General features: G+C 43.1%; 1 protein-coding gene across 3 annotated transcripts in view; it reads left to right on the top strand.

Annotated features, from left to right (window-relative positions):
* The window catches only part of CCDC197 (coiled-coil domain containing 197), a 42,169-nt gene that overhangs the window by 10,401 nt on the left and 14,997 nt on the right, over positions 1–16,771 (top strand). For all 3 annotated transcript variants that reach the window (XM_045015283.1, XM_045015281.1, XM_045015282.1), the window contains 5 exons: positions 1,685–1,861; positions 2,483–2,640; positions 9,583–9,665; positions 13,576–13,748; positions 15,017–15,127. In XM_045015283.1, coding sequence (XP_044871218.1) covers positions 1,685–1,861; positions 2,483–2,640; positions 9,583–9,665; positions 13,576–13,748; positions 15,017–15,127 — 702 coding nt within the window. The remainder of the gene's footprint in view (positions 1–1,684; positions 1,862–2,482; positions 2,641–9,582; positions 9,666–13,575; positions 13,749–15,016; positions 15,128–16,771) is intronic.

The raw sequence follows: 16,771 nt of genomic DNA, 5'->3' as shown, positions 1-16,771 counted from the left end.
CCGCCTTCCTCCGCTCCAGGCCCTGCCCCACTCCACCCCTTCCTCCAAGCCCCTGCCCCACCTCTTCCTGCCGCTGCTCCATCCCCGTTTCGCCTCTTCCCCGCCTCCTTCCCTGAATGTGCCCCATTCCCGCTCCTTCCCTTCCCTCCCGGAGCTTGAATGCCACAAATCAGCTGTTCACGGCACTCCAGAAGCACTGGGAGGGAGGGGGAGGAGTTGGTAAGCGCCAGGCCACTGGTGCGCGATAGGCGTGGGGGGAGGAGGGTTGAGGGGAAGAGCGTGGTGCCAGTTCCCCATGGGTGCTCCAGTCCCAGAGCACCCACCCACGGAGTCCACATCTATGACCGGGACAGCAGGTAAGAGCAGGTCGGCTCCCGCACACCCAGTGCACGCTGCAGTCTCCTTCCTAGGCAGAAGGCAGGGGCCGTATTCACAGAGGAACCAGTTGCACTGGCATAGATGCACCAGTATAGGGGCACCAGTATTCACAAAGCCAAATATGCCAGCATAGGGGCACCAGTTTAAAAATGCTGCGTAAAGCCCCATAAATCCTAAGGACGGCTCTGTAGGTGAGACCATGGAACCCTTTTCCTCAGGAAAATTACCTCAGCGCCACATATCAGTTGCTGAGGTAATGTGATGACATAGTTGCAGAAAGTTCCTTGAAAGGATGCTGCAGACAGCTCATACAAGAGCTCTGTTCAGCTGTGGGCCTCTCAACCCTGACCAAGCCACGTCATTCTTTATATGGGGGATTTCTTTTGCAAAAACACCTCAGTGCTCTTTTTCATACCCACACAAATACGAGAGGCCACTTAACAAAGAGCATTAACAAACCAGTGTGGGCACCAAGCAGGAAAAATATATTCTGATAAGGAAATAAATTTCAGCTTCAAGCTTCCAACTACCATGGGCCCAATCCTGACATCTTTAGTTAGGAAGACTCCCACTGACCTGAATGGGAACCTTGCTGTGGACCTCAGCAGAAAGTAGAGCAGGCTTTTAGTAAGGGCGTCAGGACTGGGCTAAGAAAAAGTCAAAGACAAAACCTCCTGAGGGTTTAGTGACACCTGCTAATCACTTCTTTATAGTTGGAATGTCCTGTCACATCTTAACACCATCTTCTGAAGCATCTTATCCAACATGGTAAATTCTGATTCTTCTCTCATTTACCCCAGTCTAATTCCATTAACCAAAATGGAGTTATTCTTGAGTTACGCCCGAGGAGAATCAGGTCTTGTGTGCATTGCATAACCATCAAGACTGGATTGTAGAAAATGTTGCCTGTGAGGAAATAAATACAGCCCAGCTGATATTAAGCCCCTGCACTGATATATAGCTTATGTCCCTCTGTATGAATTCTTTTCTCACACCGTGGTCACATTTGGCAGGTTGAGAGCTCTGGGCCACTGTCTGCTCTCAGTGCAGTCAAGGGGAGCTCTGTCATTTGCCTTAATAGGATCGGGACTTGGCCTTAAAACTGCAGCATTCATGTTCTTGTTTGAATCCTTGTTTTCTTATTTTAATCCGTACCTTGAGGGCAAGGGATTAAAAATGATTATGTCGATTAGTACTTTAAGACAAAAAGTAATGATGCATCAAATTTGTTTTTATGCGAGACCCATGGGAACGTCACAGGAATTTATGTGCCTCTATTGATTTGAAAACCCACTTCCACTTGTAGGCCCCCAGCAAGATTCTTGAGACTGATGCAAACTCTTTGCAAAAAACCTTGGTTCTGAAGAAAGAGGTTGAAGTTGATCGTGTCACGGCAGAGCTGATTGCTAAGAGGCAGGAATTTAAAGAGCGGATGGAAGCTGTGGCTCAGCGGAGAGCACAATTTGCCAAAAAGCAGCAGGATGTAAGCATCATTTCCCATCTGTGTTATGATAAGAGAGCACTTAGGGTCCCTGAGGAGTTAGTCCTGGTCTTTTCACATTCCCAGGACTCTGCTCTGGTGGTTTCCATATCTGCACACTTGCTTCTGGGCCTGGTGCAGTGCAGTCAATGGTGCATTTGAGTGCTTGGCAGAGTCATGTTGGAGCAGGCAAGAGCTGCAGCCTGGTACGCTTTTTCCCAAGTGAGAGCAGTGTGCTCTTCTTCGCTCTCTTTGTCTGATCATACTCACAGTGATAAGAATGACTTTCAGATTCCTCCATCAGCATTGGGTTGATCCTGAAGGCCTCTATAGACTGACAGTGTTCCCCTCTGCTTATGCAGTAAAACATGTAGGGCTAAATTCAGCAGTGACCCAAAAGTTGGTGTCAGGTACCTAGTGGGGACCTGATTCTTCATCCTACAGGAATATAAATGGAAACAAACCTAGGTCTTTGTAGATTTGTAAAACTTCAGTTTAACAAGGATCAGCAAGCAGAACATGCACACATTTCATTGATTTTGTACAAAGTCCCTTCCCTGAATGGAGTGTTGCCCTGATTTATTAAATATGTCATCTTTTTTTTCTTTTCTTTTTTTTTGCCAGAGCAGGAATCAAGCTCTTAAATTTGACAAGTTTCTTAAAGAAAGTGATGTGAAGAGGAGGCGTGCACTCCAGAAATACCAAGCAGAAGTAAAAATGAATGAAATAAAACAGAGGGAGATAGATAAATTGGTAGCAGAACTTGAAAAACTCAAAGTCAGGTATGCAACAGACTCATCTAGGTTATCTAAAAAGTTCATGTTCCATCACCCACTTAAAGAGTTTTACTATATCGTTTTGCATGTGTCTTTCTAACCTGTGTTTGTGGCTTAGAAACCTAAACTTCAGGTTTGCATTGTAGTAATCTAGACCCTGAAAGTTCAAATACTAGCAGGATCAACTCAGTTTCAGATTTCTCAGGTTGATAACTTACATTCCATGCAATGTATGGAATGGTAAAACCTTCAGAACAGAGCTAAACCCCCAGATTTGAACATGTATACATTTTGTGAAAGCTTAAATCAGAAAGTCCAGAACTTTAAGAACATAAGAATAGTCATACTGGGTCAGATCAATTGTTCATCTAGCCCAAAATTTTGTCTTCTGATGCCATTGCCAGATGCTTCAGAGGGAATGAACAGAACAGGGTAATTAGTGAGCGATCCATGCCCTGTCTTCCAGTCCCAGCTTCTGGCAGTCAGAGATTTTGGGACACCCAGAGTATGGGGTTGCATCCCTGACCATCTTGGCTAGCCATTGGTGGACCTAGCCTCCATGAATTTATCTAATTCCTTTTTTACCCAATTATACTTTTGGCCTTCACAACCTCCCCTGGTAACAGCCCCAGGTTTACTGTGCGTTTTATGAAGAAGTACTTCCTTTTGTTTGTTTTAAACCTGGTGCCTATTCATTTCATTAGGTGACCCCTGGTTTTTGTGCTATGTGAAGGGGTAAATAACATTTCCTTATTCAATTTCTCCACAACATTCATGATTTTGTAGACCTTCTCTAAAATCCCCCCCTTAGTCTCTTTCTAAGATGAACAGTCTCAGGCTTTTTAATCTCTCCTCATATGAAAGCTAATCCATACCTCTAATCATTTTTCCCTTCCCTATATTTTTTCCAATTCTAATACATCTTTTTGAGATGGGCTGACCAGAACTGCACATACTATTCAAGGTGTGGGTGTATAATGGCTTTATATAGTGGCATTTTGATATTTTCTGTTTTATTTTCTGTCCCTTTCTTAATGGTTCCTAACATTCAGTTAGCTTTTTAGACTGCCACTGTACATTGAGCAAATGTTTTCAGAGTACTATCCACAATGCTCCAAGGTCTCTTTCTTGAGTGGTAACAGCTAACTTAGACCCCATTGTTTTGTATGCATAGCTGGGATTATGTTTTCCAATGTGCACTACTTTGCATTTATCAGCACTGAATTTCATCTGCCATTTTGTTGTCAAGTCACCCAGTTTTGTGAGATCCGGTCAGCTTTGGATTTAACTATCATGAGTAACTTTTTTATCATCTGCAATCTTTGACTTCTTACCAGGGATCCTAGCTTTCCGTGATTAAAAAAAAAAAATCTCTGACAAAAAAAAATATGAAAATCTGTGTTTTTCCTCAATTAAAATGAAACACTGAACTTTAGTTTCCCTAGCCATAATATATATAGGTATCAGTTGAACACAAAGTTTTATTGATATATTTACAGTTTTTGGGCTGACAGCCCAAGCCCGCCAATCGGGGCTTGGCCCATTGTCCTGACTATCCACATTTTTTATTATCTGATCTGACCCCAGTTCCAGTTAGATCAGATAATCAGGGTTCCACTGTATATATTTTTATTTTTTCACAAAATGTAACAACTAAAGAATCTCTGTAAAAATGGAAATTCCATGTTGTTCCTTGTTTTTTCCATGGCAAACGGATTTCTAAGATCCCTGCTTCTCACTGTTTACCCCTTTTTTTCAGATAATTTATGAATATGTTGAATAGTTCTGTTCCCAGTATAAATCCCTGGGGGAGACCACTATTTACCTCTTTTCTCTGTGAAAACTGACCATTTATTCCTACCCTTTGTTTCCTATCTTTTAACCAGTTACTGATCTATGAGAGGATCTTCCCTCTTATCCCATGACTCCTTACTTGAGGGACCTTGTCAAAGGCTTTCTGAAAGTACAAGTACGCTATATCCACTTGATCACCCTAGTTTACATGTTTGTTGACACCTTCAAAGAATTCTAACAGATTGGTGAGGCATCATTTCCTTTTACAAAAGCTGAGTTGACTCTTCCCCAACATACTGTGTTCATCTGTGTGTCTGATAATTCTGTTCTTTACTGTAGTTTCAACCAATTGTCCAGGTGCTGAAGTTAGGCTCACCAGCCCATAATTGCCAGGATCATCTCTGGAGCCTTTTTTAAAAATTGGCATTACATTAGATATTCTCAAGTCATCTGGTAAAGAGGCTGATTTCAGTGATAGGTTACATACCACAGTTAGTAGTTCTGCAATTTCATATTTAAGTTCCTCCAGAACTCTTGGGTGAATACCATCTGATCCTGGTGATGTATTACTGTTTGATTTTTCAATTTGTTCCCCAAACTCCTCTATTAATACCTCAGTTTGGGACAGTTCCTTAGGTTTGTCACCTAAAAAGAATGGCTTTGGTGTGAGAATCTCCACCATATCCTCTGAAGGATACCAGTGAAGACTGATGCAAAGAATTGATTTAGCTTCTCCACAATGGCCTTGCCTTTCTTGGGTGCTCTTTTAGCACCTCAGTCATCCAGTGGTCCCAGTGATTGTTTGGCAGGCTTCTTGCTTCTGATGCAATTAAAAAAAATGCTGTGAGATTTTGTGTATTTTGCTAGTTGCTCTTCAGATTATTTTTTTGGCCTGCCTAATTGTACTTTCACACTTGACTTGCCAGAATTTATGCTCCTTTCTATTTTCCTCAGTAGGATTGGCTTCCAGTTTTAAAGGGTGTCTTTTTGTCTCTGCCTCTTTTATCTGTTTAGCCATAGTGGCATTATTTTGGTCCTCTTGCTGTTTTGTTTTTGTTTAATTTAGGCAAACATTTAGTTTGAGCCTTTATTATGGTGTTTTTAAATAGTCTCCATGCAGTTTTCAAACATTTCACTCTTGTAACTGTTCCTTTTAATTTCTGTTTAACTAGCATCCTTATTTTTGCGTAGTTCCCCTTTTAGAAGTTAAATGCCACACTGGTGGATTTCTTTGGTATTTCTCTCCCACAAGGATGTTAGATGTAATGTAATTATGGTAGCTATTATTGAGAAGTTCATCTATATTCATCTCTTGAACCAGATCCTGGGCTCCACTTAGTACTAAATCAAGAATTATTTCTCTCCTTATGAGTCCCAGGATCTCCTGCTGTAAGAAGCAGTCGTTAATGGTGTCTAGAAATTTTATCTCTGTATCCCCGTCCTGAGGTGACATGGTCCCAATCAATATGGGGATATTTGAAATCCCATAGCATTACTGGGTTTTCTGTTATTATACCCTATCTAGTCTCCCTGATCATTTCACAATCACTATCACCATCCTGGTCTGGTGGTTGGCAGCATATTCTTACTGCTATTTATTCAATATGGAATTTCTATCCATAGAGATTGGATGGTACAGTTTGATTCATTTAAGATTTATACATATTTGACTCTGTGCTTTCACATATAGGGCCACTCTGTCATTCCTGTATATTTTGTATCCTGGTATTACTGTGTCCCATTGCTTATCATGGTTTCATCGCCTTTCTGTGATGCCTAATATATCAATTTCCTCATTTAATACCAGACACTCAAGTTCATCCATCTTAATATTTAGACTTGTAGCATTTGTATATAAGCACTTATAAAATTTGTCAATATTTAGTTTTCTGCTTTCATGTGATGTAACTGAATGGGACTCTTTCTCATCTGACTGTTTCAACTTCTTTTCTCTCCTCTTTAAGAGGCTATAGAGTGTTCCTTTTAATAAATCCTCCTCAGAGGGATGTCTCTTCCGAAATGTGCGCTCCTCTTAACCCGTTGACTTTTCCCCAGCCCTTAGTTTAAAAACTTCTTTATAATCTTTTAAATTTTAGATGCCAGCAATCTGGTTCCATTTTGATTTAGGTGGAGCCCATCCTTCCTCTATAGGCTTCTTCTTCCCCAAAAGGTTCCCCAATTCCTAATAAACCTAAATCCCTCTTCTCAACACCGTTATCTTATTCATGCAGTGAGAGTCTGCAGTTCTGCCTGTCTAACTGGCCCTGCATGTGGAACTGGAAGCATTTCAGAGAATGCTACCACGGAGGTCCTGGACTTTAATCTCTTATCTATCACCCTCAATTTGACTGCTTGGACCTCTCTCCTACTTTTCCCTGTGTCATTGGTTCCTACATGTACCACGACCACTGGCTCCTCCCCAGTGCTGCAGATAAATCTATCTAGATGTTTTGAGAGGTCCGCAACTTCACACCCGGCAGGCAATTCACCATGCGGTTCTTCCAGTCATCATAAACCTAGCAATCTATATTTCTAATAATTGAATCTCCCATAGATGTCTCTTCCTAATAACTCTGTAGGTTGGTCCCATGTCTGCTTAATAACAACAATCAAAAAGACATTCAACAATCAAAATCAAACAGCATGTTTCATAAGATCTGAATTTTCCATGGGGCCTTTGGCCAAACTTTCCTCTCTCCCATGTACTCTTACATTTATTCTATGCTGCTTTGGCTACATTCTACTCCGTAGGCACTTTAGTTAAAAAGGGATGATTAGTCAAGACAAATATTTGTGAACATTTTGCAAATTCACATCTCTTTGATTTGCTTCTGAGTGATATCAGAAGTAGTAGTTGATAAGGGTCATCCAATCAGGGAACAGAAGCAATACCATGTAACACAGCTTGCGTATTGAAAGATGAAGATAGAATGTTTGCTGCAGCCACTTAGTTACACACACTCAGGCTGGAATTTGTTTGCAAAAAATGTTAGTGAGACAACTATGAACAGGAAACGTGTAAAAGTCATGCTCCACTTGTGGACAGCTTGCAAACATTACTATTTATTGTTTATACTGTGGTAGCACCTAGGAGCCCCAGTCTTAGATCAAGGCCCCATTGTGCTAGTCACTGCACAAACACAGAACGAAATGGCAATCCCTGCCCAGTAAGCTTAGGCTAACTTCACTGAATAACTTGTACAGGTTCTGAAGCTCGTAAGGCTTCCACCAGAAACTGAGAACAGGGCAATAATATTAAAAACATGGAATTTAATATAAAATAAATAACACCTATTTAATTAATCCAAACCCTCCACTTTTAATGGAGCTGGTACAGAATTACCACACTAAATCCCTGAACAATTCAGGACCTTGATGGTGAATTTAGGTCCAGCTTTCCACAGAGCACACATTTCATTTTACAGATTAGAGAGACAAAGGGCTTTGCACAGGAAGTCTGTGTGAGAGGCAGGAATAGAATCCAAATCTTCTGGGCCTTAACAAGACTGTTCTTTTTTGCTTTTTACCATCAGAAGATAAAACTTGTGGCTATGGGGGAAAAAAGTTTGTTATGGTTTGATTCAAAAGAACACAAGAACAGCCATACTGAGTCAGACCAAAGGTCCATCTACCCTAGTATCATGTCTTCTGACAGTGGCCAGTGCCAGATGCTTCAGAGGGAATGAACAGAATAGGGCAAGTATTGAGTGATCCACCCCCTGTCATCCAGGCCTAGCATCATATATTCCGAGACCAGAAGAGACCATTCTGATCCTCTAGTGTGATGTCCTGTATAGCATAAGCCCGAAAACTTCCCCAAACTAATTCCTAAAGCACATCTAAAACATCCAATCTGGATTTAAAAATTGTCAGTGATGGAGAATCCACCACGACTTTTGGTAAATTGTTCCAATGGCTAACTACACTCTCATCATTATAAATTCATACCTTATTTCCAGACTGAATTTTTCTAGCTTCAGCTTCCGGCCATTGGATTGTGTTATAACTTTCTCCGCTAGACTGAAGAGCCCACTGTTAAATATTTGTTCTTTATGTAGGTACTTACAGACTGTAATCAAGTCAACCCTTCACCTTTTCTTTGTTAAGCTAAATAGATAAACATAAAGGGTATGTCTACATAGCAAAGAAAAACCTGCAACTGCCCGATGCCAGCTGACTTGGGCTCACAGGGCTTGGGCTGCTTCATTGCTGTGTAGACTTCTGGGCTACCACCTCGCAAAGTCCTAGAGCCTGGGCTCCAGCCTGAGCCCCGACTTCTAAACAGTAGTGAAATAGCCCCACAGCCTGAGCCCCGCCACGAGCCAAGTCAGCTGGCATGGGCCAGCTGCGGATGTCTAGCTGCTGTGCAGATGTACTTAAAGAGCTCAATCACCATAAGGCATGTCTTCTAATCCTTTAATCATTCTTGTGGCTCTTCTCTGAACCCTCTCCAATTTATCAACATCCTTCTTGAATTGTGGCCCTCAGAACTGGACACGGTGTTCTATCAGTGGTTGCACAAGTGCCAAAACCAGAAGTAAAATAACTCCTCTACCCCTACATGAGATTCCCTTCTATATGCATCCCAGGATCACATTAGCTGTTTTGGCCACCACATCGTGCTGGGAGCTCATGTTCAGCTGATTACTCTCCACGACCCCCAAATCTTTTTCAGTCACTCCTCCCCAGGATAGATGGGATGGTCCCGTGATTCAAGCAGGCCACTAGAGTCCTAGTCTCATTAGTTATTGACAAAATTCCCATTGACTTTATTGGTATAAGGTCCCAAGAGTGTTGGGTTCTTGGCTTTGTCACAGACTAGCTAGATAATCGTGGGCAAGTCACTTAACTTCTCATTGCTTCAGTTTACTCTTTTATGAAAACACACTATGACTATAATAGTCCAGTAATGCTATTCTAACAACACTAACTTCTGCACGGTGTTGGGAGGCTGAACTGATTGGACACTTTTGGATCTGATGAAGGATTCTGTGTCATTTATATGCAACATACTTACACCATTATTCACATTTCCCTTGAGTAGTGCAAGTGTGACAAGAAGCCATAATTGACACAGGGGATTCATGTAATTAGCTCCTCGTGTTCTCATTGGTTTTTATTAAACTCTACATATTTCTTGCTGCATTTTTACAGACAACAGAAGCTGCAGAAGAAGGTAGCCAAGCAAAAAGTCTATGAGGATTTCCTACTGAAAGTCATTGACCAATTGCCTGACAGTAAGTGCTCTTATACTGCATCTGCGGTCTCCTTAAGTGTAATAATAGTAACTTTCACTGACTCATTTTGCTCCTGTCACCTGGCCACGTAGCCTAGTCATCGGTACTTTATTTCTGCTCTGCCCTGCATGTTTGCTATGGAAAGAAAAGTCCGACATACAGCTTATCCTTGGAATAGAACAGGTTTCAGGCAGTTCTTAGCTCCCATGGGTGTTTGTTCCACAGCCATGGACCAGCCCCCCAAGAAAGCTAAACTTTATCCTTGTAGTGGGCAGATCCATTGTGCTCAGCAGTAGAGTGATGATCCACAGATGACTCCTGCCAAAGCTTCTGGGGATCTTTTAGGCATCCTTGGCCCAGACCATTTATCCTTCCCTATTTATTAAACAATTGGAGTCACTAGAAGATGCTCCAGACTAACTTCTCACTCAGTGTTTCTCAACCTGTGAGTTGCAACCCAAAGGTCGCAAGGTCATGAAAGATAATCAGGGGGTGGGTGAAGTAGAGGGAAGCATTAAATATTTTATTACAATATAAAGTAAAGGAACTCTTTCTCCTCCACTCCTCACACACTCTTACCCTCTAAGGGTAAGCATTCTCTGGCAACATCTCAAAGCACAAATAATGATAAACCTATAGAGTTTATCACTGATACCATGAACATTTTTGCTTTTGACTTGGGGGTCACCAACCCGAAAAGCTGAGAAACCCTGTTTTAGCTTACAGGAGTGATATTTTGGCTGATATAAGCTCTTCTAGTTTTAAAATATGTGGTTTATCTTTCAGTTTATTCCTATCAGAAGTAAATACAGTGCAGCTTGTTATTTGCATATCAGATAAAGGATCAGCTACTTAATTAATTTTTCCAAAACTCAGATTCTGCCTTGTTACTTGCACATTCCTCATAGAATAAGAATTTGCTTAAATGCATCAAAACATCCATCTGAGTTCTTTCGAGTATGTCAGGTCTTGATTCTCGAGCCCAGACTCAAGGCTGAAGTGATAATTGTTCATTAAAAGGTAATCAGATTATCATAGGTATCTCTTCTGACAGCCATTTAACATCTAGTCAGGTGTTAAGTCTATATAGATTATTCATCTCTTAGCAACATTCAGAACCTGAGCCATGGAAAGTTACCAGCTTCCCTTCACAACACGGTCAAGTTGCATGATGCGATCACCTGCTTGACTCAGAATTCATGACTAAGAGTAGATTCTTTTAAGTGGACTCTTCTATGCTATATTTTACTTTTTGTACAAAATCTTAATTCCTTTGTCCCATCCTATTGCTGGAGAACCTGGTTCTTCTGATTCTGCACTTAGATTCTCTTGCTGTTATATGATATCAATATTCTGTCCTGTGAAAAACTCTTATAGCATCTGACCAAGCTTCCCACAAGTTAAATGTCCCTGTAATAGAACCAGTGCCATCCAGTGGTGGAGAGGTGCAGCTACATTTCAGTACATCTCTTAAAATGGACTGCATTATATTGTTGTAGAGACATAATCATAGAATTTAAGGCCAGAAAGAACCACCAGCTCATCTAGTCTGATCTCCTGTATATCACAGGCCACCAACACCGCCCAGCACCCACACACTAAACCCAACAACTGAAATGAGACCAAAGTATTACAGCCTACAGGAGATCAGACTGTTGTGTGCCACAGGCAGAGAATGGGAGGGACTAAGGCACCAATGCCAAAGGCCCCTGCCATGGCAGGGAATTGATTAAGTGACATGGACCCAGATAATCCTGGCAAATGACCGGCACCCACATGCTGCAAAGGAAAGCGAAAACCCCCAAGCTTACTGCCAATTTGACTTGAGGGGAAATTCTTTCCTGACCCCACATGTGGCGATCAGTTAGACTCTGAGCACATGAGCACCAAGCACCTGAGAGAGAGAATGCTCGGTGCCCCCTCAGAGCCCTGGCCCACCCCACCCAGTGTCCCCTCTCCAGTCATGGCCATCCATGATGCTTCAGAGGAAGGAGATAACCCCAACCTCCAGAATCCATTGTGGGAGGGAGTGGAAATTCCTTCCTGACTCCTGCAGTTGGCAATTAACACCCTGAAGCATAAGGTATTAGGAACATAAGACATAAACTGCAATTGATCACTGGGGCTGCTGAACCCTGCCCCTTACCATCACAAGCAGGCCTGTCATCCAATCATACTCATGAATTTGTCCAGCTCTCTCTTAAAACTAATCCAGTTATTTCTCTTCACAACTCCTATTGGGACATTGTTCTAGAACTTTACCCTTCTGATGATTAGAAACTTTCTTCTAATTCCAGCCTGAATTTGTTCATGGCTATTTTATACCAATTTGTTCTTGTGCCAACATTGTCCTTGAGCTTAAATAGCTCTTCACACTCCCTGGTATTTATCCCTCTGCACCTCAGTATAGTTATTGAGAGCACTCATATCCCCTTTCAGCCTTCTCTTTGGAAGACTAAACAAGCCAAGCTCTTCCAGTCTCCTTCCATAAGGCAGGCCCTCCATTCTCCTGGTCATCCTAGTAGCTCTTCTCTGCATCTGTTCCAGTTTGAATTCATCTTTCTTGAATATGGGTGACAAGAGCTGTACTGTGTACACAGTATTCCAGATGAGGTCTCACCAGTACCTGGTATAATGGCATTAATACTTCTCTGTCTCTACTGGCAATACGTAATACATCCTAGGATTGCATTTGACTTTTTCACAGCTGCATCACATTGCTGGCTTGTAGTCATCCTGTGATCAATCCATGCACCCAGGTCTCTCTCCTCTTCCTGTCACTTCCAACTGATGAGCCCCCAGCTTGTAACAGAAATTCTTACGATAAGACCCTCCTAAGTGCATGTCCTTGTACTTTGTACTATTGAATTTCATCCCATTTCTGTCACTTCAGCCTTCAAGGTCATCTAGAGTTCCCTTTTTAATATTCCAATCCTCCTCTATAGTGATGATGCCTCCCAACCTTGTATCATCAGCAAATTTCATTAGCACACTCCTACTTTTTGTACTAAGGTCATTAATAAAAACAGTGTCAATTGCTCAAAAGCTTGGTACATTTTTATGGAATTAAGTCACTCAAGCCATCAGATTTTCTTACATGCCTACATGCTATCAGAACAAGAAGTCTTTTTTTTCTTCTCAGATATCCATTACAGTGTTTCCAACTCTTGCAACTTTACTTTGAGTCTCGCAATACTTGTTGGTCTTGAAATCCCAGTTCCTGAAGTCAGCTGACTCTCATAAGTCATAAGACTCTCAGCTTTCATTTTAAAAATATCCACTTCTGGCTCTTGTGGTTGTGGAGAAAAGATTGAAAACATGAACCTTAAAGGCTCCAAAAACTGGAAGGCAACTAAAAATAACTCCAAATTTAATATTTAAAAAAAAATCTCATGATTTTAACTCAGTTCATCAGGTTTGAATGTTTGCAGTTCGCAATATTGAGTCAGTTTTCATGGAAAAGTTTTATTTAGCATGGACAGGGCCCAATTGTGCAATTGGCCCCTCCTGGAAGGTGTGGGAGTTGCAAATACATGGTATCTCCCCCGAGTCACTCGGGGTATGTCTACATTGCAATAAAACACCCACGGCTGACTCATGTCAGCTGTTGTGGGCTTGGGCTGCTGGGCTATAAAATTGCAGCGTAGATGTTTGGGCAGTGCTGGAGCCCAGGCTCTGGGAACTGGTGAAGGGGAAGCATCCAGAGCCCTGGCTCCAGCCTGAGCCCCACGAGCCCAAGTCAGCTGACATGGGCCAGCTGTGGGTGTTTTATTGCAGTGTAGACATATCCTCAGTTCCTTAATGGATCCGGTACATAACTTGAAAAGGAAGGAAAATAAAGCGTCTCTAATATATGGTGAGCTAAGTCTGTTTTCCCTTTGTGCTGTGTTTCCCCTGTGTCCTGCTACAGACTATCCGAAGTACGGTGCAGATTCTGTCATTGGAGCTATCATCAGGCGGCATGAGACGCTGTCTGCTACAAACCAGACCTTGATAAAGAACTTGATCACCCTGTCAGATGACTTTGAGAAAAGCCAGCATGACCTGGAAACCTTGCAACGGGAACATGATACCACAAAACTTGTAATGTTATCAAGCATGTTATTTATGGCATATTAGATAGTAGTTAGTTCAAGAGAGTTAAGCCAGGGTCTGATTCTGTGAAATACTGAGCACCAGCAACTTCCACTGAACCCTTAGCTGGGGTCCATCCCCGAGCCCTCCAGGTCTGTCCTGGAGTCTCCAGAATTAAAGATTAATTGAAGATTATGTCATGTGATGAAACCTCCAGGAATATGTCCAACCAAAATTGGCAACCCTATGTCTATATGTAACTGCTGAAAGGGGCAATGATTTCTGGAATATTGCTGATCACAAACACTATGTACGTTCTCATCACTTGATCACCTTGGGCAAATTTCTACTCTCAGATGAGTAGTGTCAATCTCTATGGCACATTCTGTACTCCATCCCCCATCAGAATGCCCCATGGCTATTGGATCAGGCAGGCCCAAGGGCAGACTATGTAGTAATGGTCCACAGCATGGGTCTTCTAGCACAATGTAGACCCACACTTATAAACTGTGGCCACTGAAGGAGATTCTTGCTAGAGAAGAGTTTTTGTGGGTGTTTTATTTTTAATTCAGTGAATAATACTTAACCTTTTCTGTTAATAAAAACAGGGCTAGAGCCAGGCTCCTACAAGGGAAGGGGAAGACTTATGGTTCCAGCTCTTTGGCACCCTTGTTTATTCCCCTGTTTGTAGGCCAAGATGGTGGCTATCATAGTAGCATTTGAGTTGCAACTGGAGGCATTGTTCTGTCAAAGGCCAGGAACCTGGCCTAGTGTAAATCCAGAGTGAGGGCTTGTCTACATAAGGAAGTTGACCCAAAATAGCTATTGTGGAGTTGCTCCCTGTTGTGGACACTCGCCTTCAGGAATAAGAGTGTTGAAATACTTCAGAATCGTTATTGCTCTTTAAATGTGCACCCTACGTTGTTCCAGAGTAACTTCCCACGTGGACAAGCTCTATTGGAGTTGCTTTGGACTTATATTACTGTAATTGCGAGCGGAATGGCCCAGTTTTTTTCAGAGTTATGGTTGCAGGGCATGCTGGTAGCCTATACAACACTTGTTGATCAGGTCCAGCCTGTGCTTCCCCCAGTGCAGCCATGTGGCCAGGGAAAGACTTGCCTCCGAGTGTAACTCACTGTTAGTGACATCGTTTGTTAATCTGTAAAGTGCTTTGGGATCCTTCAAGTTGAAAGCCACTAGGAGAATGAGCGACACTAGGGTAGACTCCTGCAGTGCAAAGCACATCCCCAGTGGGCATTCTTGTTTACCTTGCCTAGATGCTGATTAGGGAACTGTCTGAGCTTCAGATGAAGTGCAACAGAATACAGGAGAAAAATAAGCAGCTGGAAGTCAGTATTAACCACGAGAAAGGTCACTTCAGATATCAGGTAAGTTCAGAAGTGCCCCTTCTGTTCCTTCCAGCAGAACACAAGCTATGGATAAAACAGAGGAGACACATACCCTAACTGAAAAGACTGGCACACGAGTGAGATTACAAACATTCAGGGCCTGATCCACCTTCCTTGGAGGCAAGTGGGGGAGCTGGCAGCAGGATCAGGCCCAGAATTCATTAACTTGCCCATTGTTCTAAGATACACAACTCATCACTCTTCTTGGTTTGCTCTCCAACTTGTCATTTACTTTCATCTAGTTTGTTGTTTGCTGTTGGCTAAACTTCCAAGTCAGGGCTAGTCAGCGGGACCGTTGTGTGAGTAAGGAGCTCTGCGTTTGGCCCTTGGTTCTTAAACGTCAATTCTTTCCAAAAGGACAATTGTACCTATTGGGTTTCCGGGCAAAAGGACAATTGTACCTATTGGGTTTCCGGGCAAAAGGACAATTGTAGCAGGGTGGTTACCCCGCTCCTGCCCTGACGGGCTTAAAATAGCCCTTGGGGAAGGCTGTGGCTGGGAGCTACTAAACTGGGCTGATTGGGAAATGGCTGCAGCTGGGCCATGCCCCAATCAGGCCCCAGCTGGCTTGTATAAAGAGTCTGGAAGCCAGGAGCTCAGCAGTCTCTTTCAGTTTGTAGTGGGAGATGGGCCTGGCTGCAGGGAGCTGGAGACAGGGTACCTGAGTGAAGCAGGGCTGGAGGAAGGCAAGAGGAGCTGGGGAGCTCTGGCCTGGAAACCCCCCAGGGGTTGAATGAGGGCTAAGTGATGACTGGCAGTAGCCAAGACTGAGGCAAAGTGGGGATAATGGGTGGGGGTCCCCCTGGGAAGGGGAGACACAGAACTGTGGGGTTACTGCCAGGGGGCAGCACCCCAGCTAACAGGGCACTGGGGTCCTGGGAGGGACATGGGGGCCAGCAAGTGGTAGTGGGACACCAGCCTGCAGAGGGCGCTCCAATGGCTGGAGAGCTAATTCCTGGAGATGACCAGCAGGAGGCACCACAGGGGTGAGGCCCGCACATTAACACAATGTTAAAGCCAGAAGCTACCATAAAATCTGCAGCAACTTGCTCCAAACACTACATCTTCAGTGGTTTCCAGGGATGGATTCAAGCCTTGTTTACACTGAAGGTTTGCCTCTGTTACAGCCATAAGTGACTAGCCACTGGTATAGCTGCACCACTACAAACCCCTACTGTTGCCAGGCAAAGAGGCTGTGGCCATTGCAGTCTAGCCCAGTTTCAAGTAGTGAATTTAAACTTCAAGTAGCTTTTCTTGTCTACTCTAGGAGTTTGTACTGGTGAAAATGGCTAGTCACTGATTGTCTAAACTGGGGATTTCAGTCAAGGGCCTTAGGCACAATCCTTTCTCCATACAGACAAGTTTTCTCCCAACCTAGCCCCCAGCTGACACCTAGAGAGATTTTTCCAGTCCAGTCCTGTAGACGCACTGTCTTCCTCCCACTCCATGAGTTACTACCCAGTTTTCCCCCTCTCCCTCTTGACCTTTTCTCCCATCTCCTTCACTAGCCCCTCCCAGGGCTCCCTCTGGTTTCCCCTTTTCCCCACTCATCCCTTCATATGCTTAGGTAGCACTCCTGCAATGCCCTACTTCTGGGCCTCTGCCTGCCCACAGCTACCACTT

This window comes from Mauremys mutica, chromosome 4 (assembly GCF_020497125.1).
Source record: "Mauremys mutica isolate MM-2020 ecotype Southern chromosome 4, ASM2049712v1, whole genome shotgun sequence".
Taxonomy (NCBI): domain Eukaryota; kingdom Metazoa; phylum Chordata; order Testudines; family Geoemydidae; genus Mauremys; species Mauremys mutica.
The sequence above is the reverse complement of the archived record's forward strand: the minus strand, read 5'-3'. Positions and strand labels throughout refer to the sequence as shown.